The sequence below is a fragment of the Fundulus heteroclitus genome, chromosome 19 (genome assembly GCF_011125445.2).
Source record: "Fundulus heteroclitus isolate FHET01 chromosome 19, MU-UCD_Fhet_4.1, whole genome shotgun sequence".
NCBI classification, from domain to species: Eukaryota; Metazoa; Chordata; class Actinopteri; order Cyprinodontiformes; family Fundulidae; genus Fundulus; species Fundulus heteroclitus.
In genome coordinates this window covers 30794984-30818000 of record NC_046379.1, presented here as the reverse complement: position 1 = coordinate 30818000, position 23017 = coordinate 30794984, and the positions used below count along the sequence as shown (strand labels likewise).

Here is a 23017-nt window from a genome sequence, read left to right as displayed (position 1 = left end):
GTTATATCTGAGCTGACAAGCATCTTTGCAAGCTTCACAATGGCAGAGTGTAGCGGGGCAGTGGTTGGGACCATGCTCTCACAACCACAACATCCTGGCTTGATATTTTGCCTGGGGCCTTTCCAGCTGATGCTCCATTCAGGGACAAGGAGGAAACTTGCTGCTCTACACCATTTGTAACAAGATGTTAAAAAAGCTAAATAAGCACTGACTGTACTCCACGTGCAGATGTGTTTTTGACAAGTAACTGTGTCCATGACTACGCCGAGGAGCAATCTCAGATGAAATCTCATGTAACAGTGGCAGTTTGGTTTGACAACTATGCTGCCATTCTAATTGCACTTGCTGGAAAAGATATTTCATCTGAAGACACAATGGAATAAACCAGGACCAGGTTGGTGAAATTAACAAGCCAGGTTGGTTCCTGGGCCAACATTCGATACAAATTCAATTTACAGTCAAGTCTGATTAAGTAAAACAAGCAGATTTATCTTTCTACAGGTGACAGAACAAGGCTGCAAGTCCTCTGGACGGGGCCATTGTCACTAGAGTTGTGATCGCCAAGTAGGGGCCAGTTATGCTGAGCGTTTTAAAAGGAGACCGGCAACATTCTCTAGTTTTAAAAAGAGGCCAGTCAGCCCTCGTACCTGTACAAAACCAGTGGGTCCTGAATTATTACCATTTCGGGACCATTTACAAGCTACGAGCATCACATCTATAAAACCAGCAACAGTCTCTACCTAAGCAGATTACTCAACTAATAAATATCAGCTGATAAGCGTGTGCATAAACTTAAATTTGGATTTGAGGGCATTTAGCCCCAAACTGTCCCACAGGATAATACATACATGCTGACTTTTGTTTTCATGCCTGTAAAACTATTTTGTAGTAACGTACTTAAACCAGGTTAGTTTTGTTTGTACTTCAACATTTCAAGGAATTGTGTAAACAATAATATAAATGCGCAAATCTCGTGTTTAGTTTAATGCCATATTTTCAAAAACTTTATTTCCATTTACTTTGGGTTACATTTAGGCCAGTTGACTTGTGTAATGATTAGAGTCAATAAGCTTGGGGCCCCTGCTCAAAATAAACCTAAAACCTCCTGCACCAGGGGCGTAGCTATGGGTGGGAGTACCGGGGCCCACCCAATGGTGTGGTATTCCTGTGATTTTTTTAGGGCATCAAAGTCATCATAAAAATCATAAAATTAAGCAGACTAAAATAGAATGCATGCTTGTCCCAAACATGAAAACAGCTAGATCCATAATGTAGTTCTCAGTAACCGGCGGCACAGAAGAGCTGCGGGACTGGATTAAGCCAGATGCTGGAAACATCAGATTTGTTGAGAAACCATCAGCAGGTGAAGGTGATGTTGGATATTGTCATGATGTGAGCCAGACAGGACATTCCTCTTAGAGGCTCAGAGAAACAGAAGACTAGCCGATTATTTTATGGGGTTGGTTAGCTGTAGAGTTGCTGCGTCACCTTGTGCTTGAATTCAGGTGTACTTTTAACAGGCCTCCTTCCTGTTCCTCCTTTTTAAAAAGAGCGCTTCACAGTCTCTGTTTTTGCATTTCCCGCGCTGTGTTTACCCCTCGCGCTCATAGCAGATCTGAAAATAATTGTTTCTGCTCCCCTCTCCGCCTCAACATGGTATCGTTGAACATACATTAAGCTGGGACTGGACAATCAGTTCCCAAATAGCCTGTGGTTTTTCTATAGCCATCTAGACGGTGTAGAAAAGTGAGACGCAGAGAAGCGCAGAGCCTATACAGAATTTTGGGGTTACGATAGATATATAACAGTGCTATTTCCTGTAGGCTTAAGACGAATGCTAGTGGGTTAAAGACCCACTAGCATGCCTCACTGGGTCTGCTTGGAGCACAAACATGAACTATCTGCTCGGAGACCAACTTCAAACTCAGCCTTCGGCTTTGCACTTAGAGGTGACCAGCGTAAATACAGAGGAAATAATGTCTGGGTCAGGGTGGGGGTTGAGATGACAAACGTGTCACTGTGAAAGGTGACGACAAAGGTTATGAAATGTAACAATTTATTAGAGCAGGAGCAGATCAGAGGAAAAATCAGCAGCTGAGTTTTCCTCTGATCTCAGTTTTCCTGAATACACTTTCAACTATAATTATTTGGCTCACCCATCTTTTATGAGGCCCGGCTAAAATTCCATTTCTGGCTAAGCCACCGTCCTGTACGTAGGGATTATGTATCGAGTAACACTTCTTCACAGTAAACTAAGAGGAGTCTAGAAATGTACTTTAGCGGTTGGTCAAAGCAGGCATGACTAAGCGCCTGTTAAATGAAACATGTGTCAAGCAGCTTTTCATTCATTACTTTTTCTAATATAAAGAGTAAGGGTGTAAATCACCAGCTTTGTCACAATATGTTACATTGATTTGTTTGGATGACAATACAATATTTGCCAATAAATTATTTCAGAGGTACGTGAACAACACAGCTTTGCCTTAGAGCTCCTCCTCCGCTCTGGTCTCAGCCGGACAAATTTGTTTCAAAAATATTTTTAGCGTTTTATGTTGGAAATATTTAGGGGTTTATCAGTTAATTTATGAACCAGGTAATTTTCCCAATCCTAAAAGCTCTCAGTCGGATGTACTGTGCAATACTGTGAGCCACACAGACTCTGTGTTGACTCACCGCAGACATTTTACCCTTCATAGTCGAGCGACCTGACTCTTGCCAGATGGATTACGTTCCGCAGAGCTCTACGCATCCATCTTGGATTGCTCCAATGGACATGTATTCCAAAGGAAGGGCTTTATAAAAATCCTTGTATACAATTGGATAAACCACTTCATCATCCTTACCAACAGCTACTTACACCACTTGCATTCAAACCAGCCTGTGACGCTGACGTTAGGGAAGATCAAGCTCTTGCCACATCCGGTCGAGAGAAGAGCAAAAACATTGTTTCCACTAAGAAAAGCCTTCAAAGTTGTTCTCTGGTGTTCTTTTAAAGAATTAGTATTCAGCAGATTGGACGACACTGATGAAATAGCAGCATCAATGTTAGCGCTTGCTTCATCGCTGCAAGCCGCCATTGTTGTCTAAATCCAAACAATCGCTTCTCTGATACGTCACATCTACGAAAATCCCACCCGGCGGTCCTGATTGGCTGTCCATTTTATGTGGTACTGAAATCCTAACCAATGGCAGCGATTCCAGAAGGATGTATGGAGCCGGTTGGAGCTCGGGGGAACTACATCCATCTGGTAAGAGTCAGGTCAGTCGAGCGTACCTATTGCCTACATTTCAAGGTATCCTGTAGAGTTACTGCAATCTTTCTGAGCTGTATGAAAAAACGAAATTTCGTTCTGTATGCACTCTGTGCTACAAAATGACAATAAAGAAAGTCTAAGTCTAAGTCTAAGTCTAAGTCATTTCATGTGACAAATTCCTAAAATCTCTGCCTGTGGATGGAAGCGGGGGAAGGGATGGCAAAATGTTTGATTAACAAGTTGAGCCGTTTCTTTTCCAGCAGGCTCCCACCGTACATTTGTCAGAGCGCAGAGAGAGAAGTAGCTCGGTGTCACATATAAAACAGTTCGATGTGAAGACTTCTTGCCGCCGAGCAGTTTATAGTGTGAAACCACGCATGCGGTCGTAAAAATGGAGGTCTGCGCGTAATCCGCAGATTCCACCTTGAGTATGTGCAGACTTTGGGCTGGCAGATGTTCACACTAGTAGGTGAGGTGGGGCCTTTAGTGTCTAGCTACCCCTCATCTTTCATGGCAACAGTTTGTAATGCGTTTTATTTTATTTTTGTAACATTCATCTGAAATCAACACAAATGGCTGCTATCCAGGCCATATGGAGCCTCTTTGGCTACAATCACACTGCAGGGGTCCGTTCTTCGTGCGTCGCTAACTCAGTTAGCTGGATTTGATTGTTGACGATTTGGCATGATCTTGGATTGTTCGGTTCTTCGAAACCCATCCTGGACTTGCTGTCATAGCAACATGTGCGCAAACTTAAACCTGCTCGCGAGCAGGCTTATTTCATGTAAACAGGATTAGATCGCAGCTTTATAAGCGGAGATGGGGAAGTCTGTCGTAGCCATGTCATGTCCAATGTTACGACAGCAACCTGTTGCGGAAGGCGCAAGAATAATTTGCAGAGCTTTTCGAATTAATCGCGTATTGCGCAATAGACAGGATCCTTTAGCGCAGCGCGACAGTATAATAGCGTACCGCGAGCGAGCTATTTTTAGAAACGTAACGTCACGATGACGTCACATCACGCAAACTTGCATAGTCCGCCGCTGTTTCGCTGTAAAAGAGCTGTGCGTTACCCTTGGTTTTACTCGTTAAAACCAAGGGTTAAAACGTTTTTTCCAAATCTAAGACCATGGTTTTTAAACATTGTTGCTATGGAACGTGCAACAGCGACTCGAGGTACGCTGATCGTCCGCCTATGAAGGATGTTTTCTTCATTACTTTCCCGAAATTCAAGAGTGCCAAGGAGAAATGTGTGCGCTGGGTACACCGGTGCAGTCGGCCTACATATACATATTACTCAAAAACATTTCAAATGAGACAAACATTAAACATATACCGATCCCTGGACGGTGATTACAAACAAAAAAACGGCCGACGACGCCATGACCGCCGCGCAGAAAAAAAAAAAAAAAGCTTACCGTTCGATCAACTCGGCCCGTTTTCCGGTCTTTTTAAGCCCTCGACACTCAAGCCATCGTTTGAGCTGAAGGTTGGTGTGTTCTTTCACAGTGCGACCAGTAAACCGTGTGCCTGGGACATCGTCTTGGGAAAGTTTAACGGCTATAAAGTCGGTCATATCGCTGGTTCTGTTGCGCGTGTAATAGCTGGTTGCTACCTGTATGCCCTACCTAAGCGGCAAAAGGGGCGTTGCTCTTGAGACGGTGACGTCACGTGCGCGGTACGCTATTGTAGAGAGATTTTCTTGGTGGCTGTTATAAACAGACAAACACATCAATTAACAGTGGCCTTTAAAGAGGAAAAAGTGATGTTAGAGCCATAAATAGAAAATATTTAAGTTATTTGTATGATGGTTTGCTATTTATTTTTATCATATTCAGCAAGAAGATTTGTTCAGGCCATTTTATTGTGAAGTTTAGTTTTACTTTGAAAGGCTTACTTCCTGTCGAGCCGTATATTGTATTAGAAAAAACTATGGATGGATTATCTAGACATGGAGCAATACAGTTTTACCGTGTAAACTGTGTACGACTTGGAAAAGGAAGAACTTCATTTTTTATAGATACATTTTTTTTTTTCAAAATTCCCAGTTTGCACGCGTCCTTTACTTCCAGTGTCTAAGGAATGACACTGAAATTTGGATCTGTTGCCATAATAAGTGGCTTTTTAAAATACAGTATAATAATTAAAGGCTACCATTTTGTAGAATATTCTTGTATTTCACTTTTACTTGTCCCCATGTTCTAGTGGGTCCCGTGGAGGCTCTAATATAAAAGAACAAAGTAAATATGAAATTAATAAAATGCAAAAATTCATACTGTAGAAAGTGATAGAAACATCTAAAATGGACAGCACTTACACATTTTATTTATCTGCTACTTTTTGCCAGCCCGCTCTCCTGGCTTTAGCAGACTTAGAGGTGTTCCCTGTCATTTTAATTAATGACTCAAATTCGGCTGAACAGCCAATAGCAGCATTGCTGATCATTGTTTCTACTATCGATACATTTCCCCTTTTAAACTAACGCATGAACGCGCAGTTATCTCAGATAACTCAATCCAGCCATACTAAATCATAAACAGGTGTGTTCGAAGAACCCAATTAGCCAGATCATGATTAGCCGGATGAAATCATCTTGGATGTGTCATTTGATCTTGGATGTTTTAAGCAACGTACGAAGAACGGGCCCCAGGTCTTTATGGTAAATTTTTAGGTGGCCATTCATACTATTAAATGCTACCGCCAACCGACTTCTGTCTGAACAGTTCAAGACAGCGAATAACAGGAGACGTCACAGAGCAGTGCACTGTTTACCAAAGTAATGGTGAATGTAATTTTTTTTTCTAGACGTTCAATAACGGTTTGTTAAAAAAATTAATTAAAAAAAGTCGAAAAAAATAAAAACCACGACTACCAGCTGGCGTCTCTCATTAGAAAGCTGTTGAGCAATGGGAGCCGACAATATTAAGACCATATAAGACCAAGGTAAGAAGAAAGCAGCCCAGCTATTAATGTTTTTTTTAATGGAGTGCTAACTGCTGCTACAGTGTGTGGATAGTGAGAGAGTGATAAAGTGTGACATGACCATTTGGAAAAAAAGCTGATACGTATCCAAATTAGTACCACATATAGAAGTGGCACAGATCACATTTTTTGGAGGTGAAAAGATCTGAATTGAGCTGTTCACGCTGCCGTGAAAAAGACGGATATGAGTAGCATATGGGCAAAAAGATCAGATTTGGGTCGCAGATTTCCCTGCAGTGTGAATGTAGCCCACATTTTGTTAGTTCAGAGATCCGAGCTCCCTGGCTTTGTTTTCACAATGGAAAACTGAAAAATCTCAATCCATCGCTCTTTTTCTCAAAGCGATTGGGTGAACGACAGTATGTCTGCACCATGTTTTTAGCTTTTAAAGAACAAAGGGATGAAAAACAAAGGCTGCATTGTGGACGCACGCTGCGCAAACAAAAGCGGAAATGGCCCCATTTCCCACTATGCAGTGCGGTTGTTACGTCACCATTTCAAGTCCCGCAGTCTCATGCCCGAATTTCAAAAAAGCGTATCTTAAAAATAACAATATGGAATCAATATTTTCATTTTGCAAATTAAATTTTTAATCATTTAACCGATCTATCAATGTGAATTAATGTATTGTTACACCCTTAATAAATAGTAGGATCAGCACTGACTGAAACTGGTTAATCAAAACAATTAATTAACTCCCCTTTCAACTTATTGACATTTAACTTATTAATGACGCATAACTTAGTTTGCTTTATTGAAACAACAACCGTTAATTACATCAATAATCATGTTACCTAATTGAAAGTTAAAAGCATGAAGCAAATCCAACACTGCGAGCCACGTCAGCCCACCCTGGCTTTCTCTCTCTCTCTCACACACACACACACACACACACACACGTTATCCATATACATGAACCTTTAACATGCAACGGGGTTTGTAAGCAGCCGTGTGGCGTTCACGGTCCCCTCCTTCTCGGTCCTTTAGTCCAGTTCTGGTCTGTAGGGGAAACAACCGGGTCCGGACAGACATCCCCACCGCCCAGCCCAGCGTGTGTTACCGCACTCCTACTCCACAGCTGCGGCCGCGATGACGATCTCTTGCACGTTTAAACCGCGGCGCAAACAACATGGCGGAGGACGGACGCCTAACAATATTCTAAACACGGAACATAAACGGACCGGGGAGATGTCCGCATCGCAAACATAAATGCCTACCGAGACTCACGAATCTGTTCACACAACCAAATACTGAAAGAACTCCGTCGAATGGCAAGCCACGGGAACAGAGAAAGCACTACAACGATAACACCAACAACCAGTTACAATCCGGATGTGCGACTCGACGCTTCCGTCGCAGTGTCGGAGGTTTGAATTCCGTTCGCAGAAGAAAACATGGATCCAGGTGGCTGTTCGAGCTGATCCGAGAGAGAGCTCGGCCTAAAGCCCCGAGTAGCTAGTGACCTAGAGAGGGAGGCGTCAGCAGAGCAGAAAGCGGCCTGGGGTCTCTTCCTGCCGTTATTCGACGTCGAATCTCTCGGTGTTTGCGTAGCTGCAATACGCTGCAGCCAGGTGGCATTTGTAAGATGGCGTCTGAGTCTGCGCAGTTCCGGAGGAAGAAGACGGTGATGTTGGTGACGTAACATAAAAAAAACGTGTTATGGTTTTTTTTTTGTTTGGAACAGTGATGGTTCTCATGTGGACGCCGGACCGATGGAATAATCGACGTTAAAGACGGATTGATGCGGCACCAGGACACACTGTCCTTATAGACAGAAGGTAATGCGCGTGCAGATAGAAGAGCACGTGCTGGGATATGTTTGATGTTTGGTGGGCAGCCATTACTGGGCTGTGACTGGCCTGCAGCTAGCTAGGCATCTCTGTTTCAGCAGCACGCTAGTGTATTTACTATCCTACCTACCGAGAGCACGGCCTGCAGATAAACTCACTGACTTACACAGCATTTCATGTTACTGTTTTTATTAACTCTATTCTCCACTAGCTTCCAGCCGCTGGCTAATGGCCACCTTTACATTTGAAACACAGTCACTGTAATAGTGAATAACAGTACGCACGTGTTGTTGCAGAGTGGGTTTTAGACTGAGGATACATTTAGCCAAGCTTACCAGTTTAGTCATTTGACTGTAGATGACATTTTTCAACCATTGCCCTCGCTACAACAAAACAGCTGCTAATAGCTGCTAGCATGCTTCCACTTCCAACATGGCAGAAACACAGCATGTTTTAAAGGTTACACACTTGGGTTCTATTACATTTCTATATGTTTTCCCTTTGATTAACCATCCTCCTTGAAACAAATTGTGTTTATAATAGTCATAACACATAAACTTGTAAGATAGAAGACTTAGGAGCCAACCACGGCTAACCATTACTGGTTAGCCGTGGTTAACCAGTTACTGTGTGCGAAAAATCATCCCAGCTTCCTCTTGTGTTTCATACAGAATCAGTATACCGTTTGTCTATGGTCTACAGCTGATTGTCCCTTATTAGGGTGGTGATGGTACTGGTGCCCTTCTCTAGCAGCCAATGGGCAAAAGGCAGGTAGACCCTGGACAGGTCACCAGTCCATCACAGGACAAACAACCATGCATGCACTTACTGACTTAATCTTTTTGGACTGTGGCTAGAAGCAGGAATACCTGGAGAGAACCTACAAATGTACAGGGAGAACATGAAAGCCCAAAGCACGAAGAACCAGGCTGAAGTTGAACGCAAGAATTTCTTATAGTACAGCAGCAGTGCTAAAAGCTGCGGCAGCATGCAGCCTCGTTCAGTGTTGTTCCTACGATATAAGGTCCTATTATTAGGATGCTAGAGATCGTGTTGGCCAGCTGGCTAAGAAAAGGCCAACGCACCTTTCCCGTGTGTCCAAGCAAGAGATTTGGCTGCCGACTGGTTTAGAAACTGAAAAGGCGGCTATCGATCCTATTAAGGTTGAACTGTTTTGGTGCGCCATTTGCAAACTTTAGGCTGCATGAATGTTTTGATGGAAGCTGCAGTCAAATAGACCTATATACCAGTTTATAACAGTTGTTACTACATGAACAGAATAGAAAGACGGGATAAATATTAATACAACAGATCTAGTTGTTTTATATTTTTGCTTGTAATGGAAAAACAAAATGGGAATAATTATTGCTTTTCTGATTTTAAATAATGGCTTTAAAATGATGTGTTACGCATTTATTTAAAAAATTTTCGGTAAAGACTGCCGAATTTTCCCAAATTTTATACTGTAAGAATCCCATACCCGCTGGTGTACAGGTACTCTTTTAGGACGATGAGGATTTCCTTAATGAAATTGACAAACCAAAGTTGTGCATCAGGTTCCTTTTTATAGACACAGTAGCTATCGATGTCACAGAATACGTAGACATTACAAGATTATGTTAGTTTCTGCACCCAAACCAGTCTTCTTTTAGTTGATTATTGTTGTCATGGTTTAAATGTGCAGCCACATAAAATATATAATTTCACAAAACAGCTAACTATCATAGCTAAACTGACAGCTTTCACGCTCAAAAATACTGTAGAAAGATGTCATAAACTGTGTAAAATTAGCCTGGTGATATCCCCAGTGGCTCGCAGTTCTTCAGGCTGATGTAGCGCTGTCATTGTTTTAGGATATAAACGTCTTCCCCACTGTTCATACGCACTCCCTGATGTGCCACATTCCAGACAACCATCAAAATGTGGACTGGCTATATTTGAATTGACCACTGATTGATTATGTAATGGGATTTTACCACACACTCCACTTTGCCGCACTCTATTCCACTCCGTGCATTTTTCACCTTTTCCCAGCTGGGTTTTCTCGACCCTGCTCAGAAGGTAGTACAGGGATTGTCGAGTAGAGTAGGGCCCTTACCTGACCGAACTGCTAGTCAGTGATTGGCCATAGGTGTGGCTAGCCTGCCAGCTGACAATGGAGCGAGGGGAGAAATCAACCGCCATTTGGCCACTCAATACTACAAAGAGAGAAACAATGGATTTACTGGATACACTGACAGCTGTTAAGTTTTAGTGTGGGGTTCACAACATTGTTCATGGCTGCTGATTGAACCACTGGTGTGTGTACGATGGAGGGCAGAGCACCCGGTGTTGCAGCCACGGCGGCAGCCTTCTGCAGGGGACTGTGGGGTCCCCAGACGGGCCTTCACTCCACGCCGCAGCTTTCTCTCTCGGGAGCCACTGTGGTTCCACTCCATGCCCCAGCAGCTCCTGAGAGAGAAGGCTGTGGAGTAGATCAAACCCCTGGCTGGGGCTCCACCAGTGTGGAGGCTGCAGGAGCATCTGGCGCAGCCAGGGATTCTAACCAAAGGAACACTCCGCCTAATCAGCACAGTACAAATACCCAATATCCAGCCTATAAAAATAAAATACCTAAATCTTAACTATTTAAGGTAGTGTGGAACAGATCAGTCTCTTCTCCCCTCTCCGCTTCTGTCTCTCTCACACTCACACCCTCATACGTGTCCAGAGGAGGCAGAGAGAAACCCAAACTGTGCATTATTAGTCCAGCCTGATCTGTGATCCAGAGATTTAACAGGAGTAGGGCTGATCTGGCTGAGTGGACCTGGGGTGACTTGTGAAATGAGCAGACTACTTTTCACCAAGTGCTGGAGGGACAAAGAGAAATGAGAAGGTTTTCTCTGAGGAAATCCAGGGAAAGGTTCAACTAAAGAGCAACGGCATTCATTTTAAGGAGCACCATGAACAGAGTGGGTCAAACTCAATTATAATTTTCCTATTTACAACCCATAGACCACGCCTGAAGGAAACTAAAGAAAAAAAAGGACACTCAAGCTTTCTATACACAGACGGATGCGCCGTTTGTCATAACCTGAATCAGATCTGAGGATTTAACGCGGCTTTCTCTCATTTTGCACACGCTGAAAGCTGTTCAGCTTTGTCTAGATATAGTAATACATTATATTATTATACACAAATACAATTGATAAGATCAATCAATTTTAGATGAACCCATTAATCGATAACCTGCATCCCTAACCCAATGCAGGATCGACAAAAGCCACACCGGTGCTGAAAAACCTGTTTGAAAAGCTCGCAAAGCGGGCGGAGCCAAGTAGAGCCAGGCCAACTGGAGCCAGTGTAAAAGGGGCTGATAAAAGCAAGCTATAGGCTGGAATCAGCCAATTGTTTTCTGATTGTTAGGACGTCACCAGTGCCTGTCTGGTTGGAACATCAGAAACCAGATTATTCTCTGGATGTAAAAAGATTTTTAAGTGTTTTTTTCTGCAGCAGATCAAGAGATGTCTGTGGTTCATTTAGGCTGGGAGAGAGCAAGACTTTCTGCAGATGACAGCTTTCATCATCTGTCATAAAAGATGTTGGATTTGTAATGTTGGTAGGGGTTAACCCTAACCGTACAGCTTATATTGGCTATAAAGTTCTGATTGGGGCATCTCAACCATGCAGTGTTCAGCAGCTTGTCTCAGTGTGATCATGGGGAATTTGCAGTACAGGGAGATGTATATTACAATTATATTTAGATCAAAAGTTATGTACAATCCAGCAAACAAAGCATCTCTCGCTCTGTTGTTTTAAAATGTGTTCTGTTGCTTGTTTGACAGGCACAAATGTTCTTGTACACAGTTTTTATTTGGGACTGTTCTTGTTTTCATCCTGGATTTCATTGGGTCAGTCCACATTAGCTACGTTTACATGGACAAAAGTAAGTGGAATAAAGGGCCGATGATCGGAATAAAAACGTCATGTAAACAAGCCAGTCGGAATATGATAATCGGATTAAGCTCAATAAAAATGAAACTGTAATCTGAATGAGAGGGGTGGTTTATGGCCATTGATAATTTGATCAACGTGTATGAAAGCTTGTCAGGCTCAAGTTATTCCGAATGTGGTAAACTGACCCGAGTGTGCATGTGCAGCCGAGGTAAACATGACGTATTTTTGCGCTGTTGAGTGAAGGAAATACGTCAGGAAGCAAAACTGTCTGGGCTCCCCATACAACCTTTCCCTTTGAAAAAAATAAAAGAACTCAAAATTGTTGCTTACTCAGTAACGTTTCAACCGTAATTAGAACATTGTGTAAATCCAGCCTGGGCACTTGAACGACAAACTCATAATACTGCTTTATTTACTGTTTTTGTTGTTTAGCAAAGACAGAAGTACTCCTTTTTTCTCTCTTTTTCTTTTTTTTTTTAGAGGAATTTGTCAGAATGGTTCTATTCTGCATAAAGTCAGGTGCATATACACACACAGTATGATCAGATTAACTGATTTTGTGCTTATATAAACGGTACAATGCGATTATTTAATCCAAGTACATTTTAATCCAATCGTGAAATTTTGTGCATGTAAACATTATTATTGGGGACTTGAGTTAAACTCGTTCTTCGGTCATCTCATTAATAAAACCTATTATTTTACCTTTTCTGTTGCAGCCGTTTAAGAAACTGAATTTATAAAGGATTAACAGTTCTTGGGTGTTAGTTGGGCTGTAACTTTACGCAAAATTCACAGTTTAATACTAAACTCTGATGTCACAGCTCTATATATTTTTTCGACATGTCTAATAAGCAGCATAAATAAATTGTATTTTTTTTACTGGATCAAATCATTTCCCTACTAAACAAAAACTGTCCCTTAAAGGCACTGCTCTTGTTCTTATTTTCACAGTGTCCTTTATTGCAACCATGTTCCTGTTGTTGTAGTTTTTTGCCAGTTTGTTGTATGCAAAATGCAACAAATGAAATGTCCAGCTGTACTGAAACGGTATGGATCTTGTTTTTCAGGATGCCATCTTGAACTATTATGCAGAGACGTGGGATCCTTCAGGGATCGGTCCATGGCCTTTACGAAGACTCGGCCAGGTATGGTGATCCTGAGGGAAGGGGCAGCTGCCCCTGGAGCAGCTCCAGCAGCTGATCATTCACCTGCATGCCTTGTGGCTTTGAGAACAGGAAAAGTGCATCACAGCGGGACTGTTCAAGGCACCTGTGTATCCAGCGGTGAAACCAAAATGAGTGGGAAACACAAGATGTGCCCAGCTGAGGAGACTGTCGTGAGGATGGGTGAACTTAAACATCCCACCAGTCTAAATTCTCCATGCGATGTCCCGTCCCCTGACTGTGTCTGTAAAGATGTCAAAGTGACACTTGACAATAACAGCATGTGGAACGAGTTCTTTAAATGTAGAACCGAGATGATTCTGACCAAGCAAGGCAGCAGAATGTTCCCTTACTGCCGCTTCCGCATCTCTGGCCTGCAATCCTCCTTAAAGTACTCTCTGGTTATGGACATCGAGCCTCTAGACAACAGTCAGTACAAGTGGACGGGTGAGAGCTGGCATACTTGCAGAAAAGCAGAGCGTCATGTGAAGAGTAAACCTTTCGTCCATCCAGATTCCCCAGCCACAGGTCAACATTGGATGCAGAACCCAGTGTCCTTCTACAGACTGAAACTCACAGACGACATCTCAGACCAGGAGGGGAACATCATCCTGCATCCAATGCACCGCTATCTACCGCAACTGTACCTGGTCCAGGCAGACACCGCTGTAGAAGACTTTAGACTCAATGGTCCTAATGTTCTCACGTTCACTTTCCCCCAGACAGAGTTTATAACCGTCACCTCATACCAAAACCCCCAGTTTACTCAGCTCAAGGTTAACTACAACCCTTTTGCTAAGAAACTGAAGGAGGACAGGGTCATTTCATGTGGCTTAAAACTCAAAGGGAACTCGGGCAAAGAGTTGACCAGCTATGAAGCTAAGACGAACACTGAGGAGCATCCTGTGAGGAAGAGCTTGAAGTTTTTGCTCGCAAACCATAAACCCAGACATTCAAAAGCATCGGACTTCAAACTACCAGCACCAAAAGAACCTCAGGAAAAATCCACAATGAGTAATACACAGTCCGCTGCCCATGTTCCAGGTGAAAGTCCAAGGTAAGTCCTGACTGTTCGATGGACAAAATTATTTCGCTCTTTTCTAATGTGCCATTTGCAACTGCAAGAAATCTTTAGGTCCAGCTGATGTCATATAAAAAGTGTTTTTTCTTTCAAAAAAAAGCCTTTGTTTCCATGGTTACTCAAAGCCCTGGAAATACTAGGCTAGTATTTTGTTCTTACAGAATAGATGTGAAACGTTACATTCAAATTAAATCTGTAGATCAGCCCATTTTCCTAAAATGTTCATTCTCTTTTGTTATCTGTTGGCTTTCTAGTATATTATAAACACCCTGTGACACCGTACCAAAATGCATTCTCTTTCTAGATGCAGACAAGGTCTTTTTAGTCCTGCAGAATATACCTATAATTTGAATTAGTTTAGTGTAAGAATCGTTCAAGCTTCATTTCATGGGTTATGCACTTGTATCCGTCCTCTGTGACCTTGGTCTTTACCAAACATCGAAACGTTTCTATCTTGAATGAGGTACACATCAAGGTTGCCCACTTAGCCCACTGTTATTCAATCCCATAAATGAAACCCAAATAAAACTTGCAATATTACTTGAATCCTGTGAGCAAGCTGAGGTCATTCAGAGAGAACACACACAACATAAAGTTTTGCCTTATGCTGATGACTTACAGCTCCCTATAAGTTCTTACCCTGGTATTGGCTTAATTTGATATATATTGAATTGTTTTGGGGGTAAACATACAACACTTGGCACTAGGATGCAAGTTATCGATTATTGATTGATTTTATTAATCGACTAAAAATTAATTGATATGTAGCGCTTTTCTTAAAAATCCTAGTTTGTATCAAGAAAGTCTTTCCATAACATCGAGGATACATTTTTATTTTTATTTTTTTTACAATATGCTGAATTTTATGAGAGGGACATCATTATATTTTAACACTTTATTGTGCCACCTGTATTAAATACTGACTAAATAAACAAAAATTGTTTTTGTCACTTAGACTTATTAAAAACAACAAAACAGGAACCTATTAGGTTAATTAATGCAAACATATAAGCTGAAGAGAATAAACCCCATCAACAGTGCTTTTGGCATCATATCTTTTTCTATCATGTGACAATTTTTTTGCGCAACGCTTTTCTGTCATCGCATCCTCGCCTTCAGAGCACATCGGTGAGTTTTGGTTGAGAAGCTGACTCTGCTCTGCCAGGCAGCCCAGATGAATGGAGCTATTTTGCTGACCTCTTAAGGAACTTGTTGAGTGTTTAGATTGAAAAACAGAACCATATAAAGAGCACCCTCATTAAACAGTGTAAAAGTAATCCCACACCAGACTCCGTTTGGATCTCTTCATGTTGCGTCCGCCATGACTTCTTTCTCTAATAACTACTGTGGGCGGGTTCCACTTTAGAATGACCGACAGCGGCCTCTGCTGGATAGCGGCCATAGTGGAACACTTGAAAGAAGGTCTAAGCAGACATTATCAGTTAATCGGATGGAGAAAACTTTAATTAACCATTAATCAACAATTGTAAGTCGATTATTAGTTTGCATCCCTAGCCTGCACGTATGGATGATCAGTGCAGGCTATCTTTCTCAAAAACTCGCCTATGTAACTTAAGAGGTGTGGCTCCAGCTCTGAATGGGTCAGGTGACCTATAGTGACCTATAAGGCAGTCTGAGCTCCCTTTTAAACACGAGAGCTAACCTTACAGTCTTTTGCTTTTCTCATCCTTAAGTCAAAGGTTAGTCATAGCCATGGTTATTACAAAATACAGTTAACATAGTTCACAAACCTGCACGTCAACTCCTATGTTGAAGTTCCTGCAGCCTTTCATAATCAGATAATTGAGTCTGCCCTGCCCTTCTCTTCCATGGCTCCTGGAGCTCCCTCTGGCTCTGCTTCATCCTCTCGCTCTCCGTTTCAATGGGAGAGCCTGAGTATAATATAGAGGGGTGAATGTGTCCTTGTCTTTAGAAGGTAACTCCGTGACTTCTCAACCTGCTAGTCAAAAGTCGTCTGCTACCAGATTCTAAAAAACTGTCTGTTTAACTTTGTGACAGTGCAGTGTTGCCAGTTGGCCTGTCGTGATAATCAATTCAATAAATCAATTGATCACACACAATTAATTAAAATAAGCCCGACAATTTGCGTATAAATGCTTGCTTGCTTGCTTGGTGTTTCCGTCTCCTCTGTCTGAGACGGGATAACAAAAAGATTTCAGTTCATTTGGTTTCACCTCACCCCTCCTCTCTCGTTTCCTTCGTGTAGAAGGAGTTACGGGCGTTAGCTTAGTTGACGGGGAGGTTTTCTTCCAGATGGCCACCACTTAACTTGTCTGAGCTGGTAGGTCGAGAAGATATACTTGCGTTATCATGCTAATATCATATTAGTTGAAAAAGGTCTCCAAGTGACAATAATATGATTTATTGCAATAATTTTTAGAAAAATGTATCGTCCAGTAAAATTTATCGTTACAGGCCTAGTTGCCAGTGGCCTTCAGAGATGCTAAACCTGAACGTTACAGGTCTAGTGCCCCCTAGTGGCTAAATGTTACACCATCCTGATTTTTTTTTTTTTTTTTTTACTGTCTCTGCAGTCAGCACTTACTTGGTTTAATTATAGTTTAGGTTAGAAATTAGCACAAAATTTTACTTTTTCTTCTAAACTACATCTAAACTCCCCTTTTAAAAAGTCAAGCTGTTTACCTATCTAGAGATCATAATAAGTACACATTTATTGGGCTGCATTATTTCAGTCAAAATGAATATTTGATGTTTCATTCACAAAATTAGTAGTAACCCTTAAAGTTTGCTATTTGATCTATCTAAATGCATTTTATTACTTGTGGCTTGTGGAGGATAATGTCATAAGCTAAATAGACCTGGTTGAAGTTGGCTCCAGGAATACTCCGTTCAACAGACAACATTAGTGATCTTCTGTACGGAGAATCTCTCTGATTGTGACATTTCTAATGTAAAGCTCTGTGTTTTAATTGTTTATGACATTTAAAAAGAAGCTGAAGATGTGTTTTTATTGAGACAAGCATCCCATTAGAGCATCCTTGTTATGCTTCACTGGATTTTCTTTGATGTGTTTTATCTCTCCTTTTTTAGGATAAACAACTAAACTAATAGTTTACTTGTATTCATGTATTTTTATAATTGTTCTAAGGTGCTTTATTCCTTTTATAAATGTGAAGCACTTTGGTGTATATTTTTTATATGTGAAATGTGCTCTAACTGAACTTTACTTGCAAGGACTCTTTAAAGGGAACTAAAACAACTTAAAAATATAATCTAACAATTCAATTGTTCTGACTGGTTTCTGGCCTTCCTTAAAGGTTGAGTTGGATTTTTTTTTAAATAAGGTTCTTTTAAGGTATTATTGGTAATAGTTCCCTGAATTGCAGTAGAAAGATGTTGTTTCACCCTAAGCTTTTTGACAAGTTAATAATTCTCAGAATATTTGGTTTACATCAGGAAACCAACGCCTGAGGCTTGTAATGGAACAGGGTTATTGTTCAAAAGTCTGTATATGGGAAACCTATTATTGATCGTTGGTAGCAACAACAAATTTTCATCATAGCAGCGATGGAAAGTTCCAGTTGATTGGACTAAAAAGAATCCAGAATTCATAGCTTTACATTCGAGTCATTCCAAAAGCAAAATGGACTGCTAAAGAGTTTAGTGAGCTCATGTGGCTCCAAATAAACAAACGTTGTGCATATTCTCCATTTATGAAGTTTTCACCAGACCCTTTTGTATGTTCTTATGCCGGGCAATATTTCTTTTTGTGAAACTTTCCTTTTGTTAAAAGTTTTATTGGCAGTTGTAGAACAAAATTAATGTAAATATCTGTAAATGGTGCCAATTTCAGCAATTTGACACTAGTAGTAGCAGTATATCTTAGCAGTGTATGATAACGATTAAGTGAGATTGTCACTAATGCATTGCTTTTCTGTGGTTTCCTTCAGCAACAGTTCTCGTCCTGCTCCGAAGTTAATTTCTGAGCTTATTTGTGAGGCTCATGTTTCACTGCAGAGGTGTAACATTGAGCAACGCGGCAGCAACCAGAGCAACTCCATTGGAGCAGCCCAGAATAACACTACATCCACTAGTTGGACTGACAAGAATAAGCAGAGTTTTGTACATAAGAACAATGGAACAATCACTACATCCACCAGGAAGAGTCCAACTGTTGACACAACAAGAAACAAGGAGCATCTGTCTGATGTTACGGCCGATGTCAGGACAGAATGCGCTGCTGCTGCTGCTGCTACAGGAGGGCAGGTTTCCTCGAATAAACCAGACCAGCAAAGTATGGCAGACACTCCATCAGATGGTGGGAAGCAACAGAAACGGCCAGTTCGATTGCCTCTACCCGCACTTGCACTTTTTCTAAAGCAACATTCAACAAATTCTAAAAAGGCGAAGAACAAACCGGACCTTCCTCCTCAAGAGTCTCTGCCCACGTCCTGTGCTTCTCAAAGTTCTGCTTCAGAACCCCAACAGGAAACCAGTGTCGAACCCATCATGGAAGACAAACCCATCATGGAAGACAGCAGAAAGGATGTTCTGCCGGATGAAAAGGCTTTAAATGGCACTAAACCCGCAGCTGAAACGGCTCTCCGGCCCTGCAGCCCATCCAGTCCAGACCCTCTCAGTGCCACTGAATCAGAGGAACCTGGAAAAACCGAAAAGCCCTTCATCTCCAGTGGTGAAAGTTTAGGCTCAGGGCCGGCGGTCAGTCATCACAAAGCATCCATATGTGAGAATACATTTGACTCCCTTGAGATGTCTCCGCTCACCCTCACATGTTCTACCTCTGCATCACCTGATTTGTCCTTACATCTCAGTCCTGCCTTGGCTCTGCCAGACCCTCCCAAAGCAGCAGCAGAGTCTTCCACACTACCTCCAGGCTCTCGCTCCATGAAGATTGACTCTATGCTTCCTGATCCTCAGTGTTCCTCGTTTGACTTTGATCTTTTGTCACCTGCGAGCTCCCCCGAGCCTTTACCTCCTCTCCCTGCCTCCTTGGCTTTAGAACTCGACTCTGCACCATCTGCTGAGGGAGGTTCAGCAGGGTCCTTCGAAGACCCCGAACAAGACAGAAGCTCGTCGGTTTTTAAATGGCATACAGTATTACCTGTGTCTGGGCCGTATGCAGACTCTCCTTTCACAACGTTACAGCCCCAGCAGCAGTCAGCTCCGTTGATATCCGTCGCTCCATCTTTGTTGTCCTGCCTTCCTGAGCCTCGGAGTATTGATACTTCGACTCCAAGTCCTCCAAAAGACCCCGTTCCCTCATTTCAAGAGAGCGAACAGTCTCTGCCTTTCCCAGCAGAGCTGTCCCCCCTTGCTCTTCAGCTCCCACTGTCTCCAACCTTCTCTTCACTGGACGAAGATGGACTGTCCCCCACAACTTCCCTCTCAGAGCTTGTCAGCTTTTTCTCCGCCAACGACGACATCGGGGTGGAGTTTTCCAACACAGACATGGCAGCTGTCCCTACCCAGCCTTTGCCGGTTTCAGAGCCGCCCCAGCCCTCTGAGCCCGTGCTGCCAGTGTCGGCTAGCAAGCCATGCAAGAGGAAGAAGTCGTCCAGGCCAACAACGCTTGCCAGGCTGGATGTGGATCACGGTGACTACAGGAGCAAGCAGCCCAAAGTTGAAGAAGTCGAGGAGCAGCTTTTTATCTCTTTCACGTCTAAGGTAAGAACACAAAGGAATGGGAAAATAAAAATGTAAGATCTGCGTTCAACTTGGCCTTAAGCTTTAGTTTGTCTGCTTGTAAAGGTCTTTAGCTTTAGTGGCGTTTGGAATTCCTTCTGTTTGGATGTGGGAGGCTTCAGTGAAACACTACCTGCATGTTGAAGACCTCAGTGTTCCTCAACATTACCATGAGGAGACCTTTGCTCTCTTGTCTTTTCAATACATGCAATGCTGTCAGGAAGAACAAGTAGCTGTTACCATACGGTGACTAACTAGGAATACAGAGTTGATTTATGAACCATTCCAATTAATAACAATTTGAAGTATGCAGAGTGAAAACATAGTTTTTTCCAGACTTTATTTGTTTAATGACTGGGAGGCGTTGGAAGATTTGGGTCCCAGATAACTCTCAACAACCCGGGTTACGTCCCAACACAGCTTGTTCCATAACTCCACCTTTGAACTCTGGTTCTCTCGCATCCCATTAACCCGCAGAGCTGAATTTTGTAAAATCTTTTTCTTTCACGTTTAAACTTTGTTCATGTGCTCAACCTTCTTCATGGAGAATGGCACGTCATTAACATCAAGCAGAATGGTTGTGCAAGGGTTTAACATAGTAGTCAATCCTTCCTAATTTGGTTTTAAACGTTTCTTTTTCGCCGTTTTGTGTTTATCAGCATGTTTCTGTCTTATACTGAAGAATGATATAAGAGATCTCTTATGTTTCAGAGGGTTTTTATTATGTGTCATCCATATTTCAACTTTTGATCCATGCTCTCCTCAGCTGATGGAGCGACTTCAGATGCATTCCTCCATAGTTGATCATGTGACTAATATCATCAGGATAGCTTTCAGTTTGAACTGGGGGAAAACTAGCGAATGAGTCAGTTATTTTCCTAAAAGTATCTTTTAAAGCTAATAAAGGTCTAAGCAGTTAATAAATCTGCATGTGATTAAAAGCAATGCTTCAAGCAGCCATGTTTCCAAAGCACAGAAACATTTCTTCAGATCTCTGGTTCACAGCAGTAGGTTCTGAGTCATCAAACAAGCATTTATCATGTGTGTTCATGTTGGCTTTTACTGTATTTTAAAGTTGGAACAATCTGAGTCTTTTCATTATTGAATTGTTCATTCTTTACTGACTCATTTAAGGAATAAGAATAAAAATAATCCAATTATTTCAGGAGGCCCTAAAGCAGCACACTGCTGAGTCATCTGAAGAGCCGCTCCCTGACCCTCAGCTGACAGCGGACACCAGACCTGCCCAAGAACCGGAGAGCAGCAGCACAGGTACCACAAGACGCTTCTGGGTCTCTGACCATCTTGGGTTGGATTGATACAGATAGTTTCATCGAGTTGTTTAAAGCTGGATTTAAGATCCAGATTAAAAACTAATCCTGTTTCAGTGAAGTTGTGGTTTTGTTGGTTAGCTTTACTGATTGCTCACCAGATGTTACCAAAAGGTGGTCTTAGATGTAACTGGGGGTTCTGACCCCAATGAAACATTCTGCTCTGAGATAAACCTTCTCAATTCCAGCAGAGAGTCTGGAGGAGACGATTGTGGTCAACGAGGAGATTCTTCTTCGAGACTTGAAGCTCATGAAACACAGGCAGGTCATCCACCCTGTGCTGCAGGAAGGTAGGCATTACTGGATTCCAATAAGGTCTCTTAAAGCTAACATTTTCCACACAACACTCTAAGACAGGGATAGTCTTTGCAGTGCTTGTGGTGCTTTACTGGATACTTCATGTGGTGGTTTACAGTAATATACAAAATACTGCCAATACATCTTTAAAACGTGTTGGAGAAACGTATAACGCACTCTGTTACATACACACAGGCTTTGGCAACATATGACTCGTATGCCTTAGTTAAAGTTGTTTCCAAATGAGGGATACTGTCAAACCTGGCAACACAGGCACAAGAAACCAGACCTGAGAAGTAGTGAGGAAAAAGAGAAGTAGTAAACAAAAACCAGCATGCAGATGTGGGCGTGGACGAGCACACCGCTGGCAGGTGTTCAGGTCGGCCATTAGTGACGGCGCGCTCAGTCGCAGCGGCTCAGGCTAACCCTCCATCTGATGTACCGTGAATTCATAATGACAAAGCACTTTCCTTTCCTTCGTTTCCCAATAAAAAAATGAAAGTAACCGTGTTTTCAAGATGAGCACAGAACATCTGAAGAGAAACGGACTGATAAATTCTTCATATGCAAACGCAGCCGCTGCAGTTTCAGACGGAGCCATTTCATAACCGCACAGCCACAAATTCCCTATAAGGTGTCCTCCTGGCAGCGGTCTCAGAAAGACACACAGCACAGCGCATTGCTTCACAATGAGTGAACACAGGGACATCTTTACTTTTATTGGAAAGCCCTTCCAAGTGGGTGTGGCCTGGCTTCCACCCACCCTGAACTAACTGAGCTGCAGAGGAATGAAATCCTCCAAGCTGAACTCAGAGGAAGTTCTGAAGCAGAATCTCCCACTCTGGTCCAGAAAGCATGTCTTTCTTTATTCATGCATCCATTTTCAACCGTCAACACGATCTAGAGAAAACAGCAACGTTCTGATCCCCTGCACATATACCTCATTTTGACTGCAGCAGCAAACTACAACATGAATAAACTGAAGGCTGTGCACGATAGCTTCTGCTCATCTTAGTGCTAAGGTGCATTTTTTAGAAATGATGACTGGTTGGCTGTTTGCTTTTTGTGAGGATGCTCTAAGAACATGTTCCCTCATTATGTCTGGTGTTTTATTGGCTCAGTTGGCCTCAAGATGACTCTCCTGGATCCGGCGCTGTCCATCGACTTGCAGAGTACCTGGGAGTCTGTCTTCCCATCCCCCCTCCTGGCGATGTTATGGAACCACCACACAGACGGTTCCCACATCCCAAGTACGCTTGTTCACTGACTTGGTGATTTTTTCTTCTGCATCAGCCGCAGCTTTAAGGAGTTTCTGTGTTTAGGAATAAACTGAAGTAACTGTAAAATGTAGCTTAAAGGTTGTCCGAGTGTAATTATTTTTTATTAATCTTTTTTCTCCTCAGGGGTCTTGGCCTCCTTTCAGTCCAGAACAGGAAAAGCTACAGATGTGACCCAGATTAAAGGCTGGAAAGAGAATTTACACCGCTGGAGGCAG

General features: G+C 42.3%; 1 protein-coding gene across 1 annotated transcript in view; it reads left to right on the top strand.

Moving 5' to 3' along the window:
* The first annotated feature begins 7097 nt into the window (after positions 1–7097).
* Positions 7098–23017, top strand: part of mgaa (MAX dimerization protein MGA a) — an 80973-nt gene continuing 65053 nt past the window's right edge. Inside the window, exons 1-3 of the mRNA XM_036150779.1 lie at positions 7098–8014; positions 13033–14185; positions 18142–18348. Coding sequence (XP_036006672.1) covers positions 13086–14185; positions 18142–18348 — 1307 coding nt within the window. The 5' untranslated portion in view covers positions 7098–8014; positions 13033–13085. The remainder of the gene's footprint in view (positions 8015–13032; positions 14186–18141; positions 18349–23017) is intronic.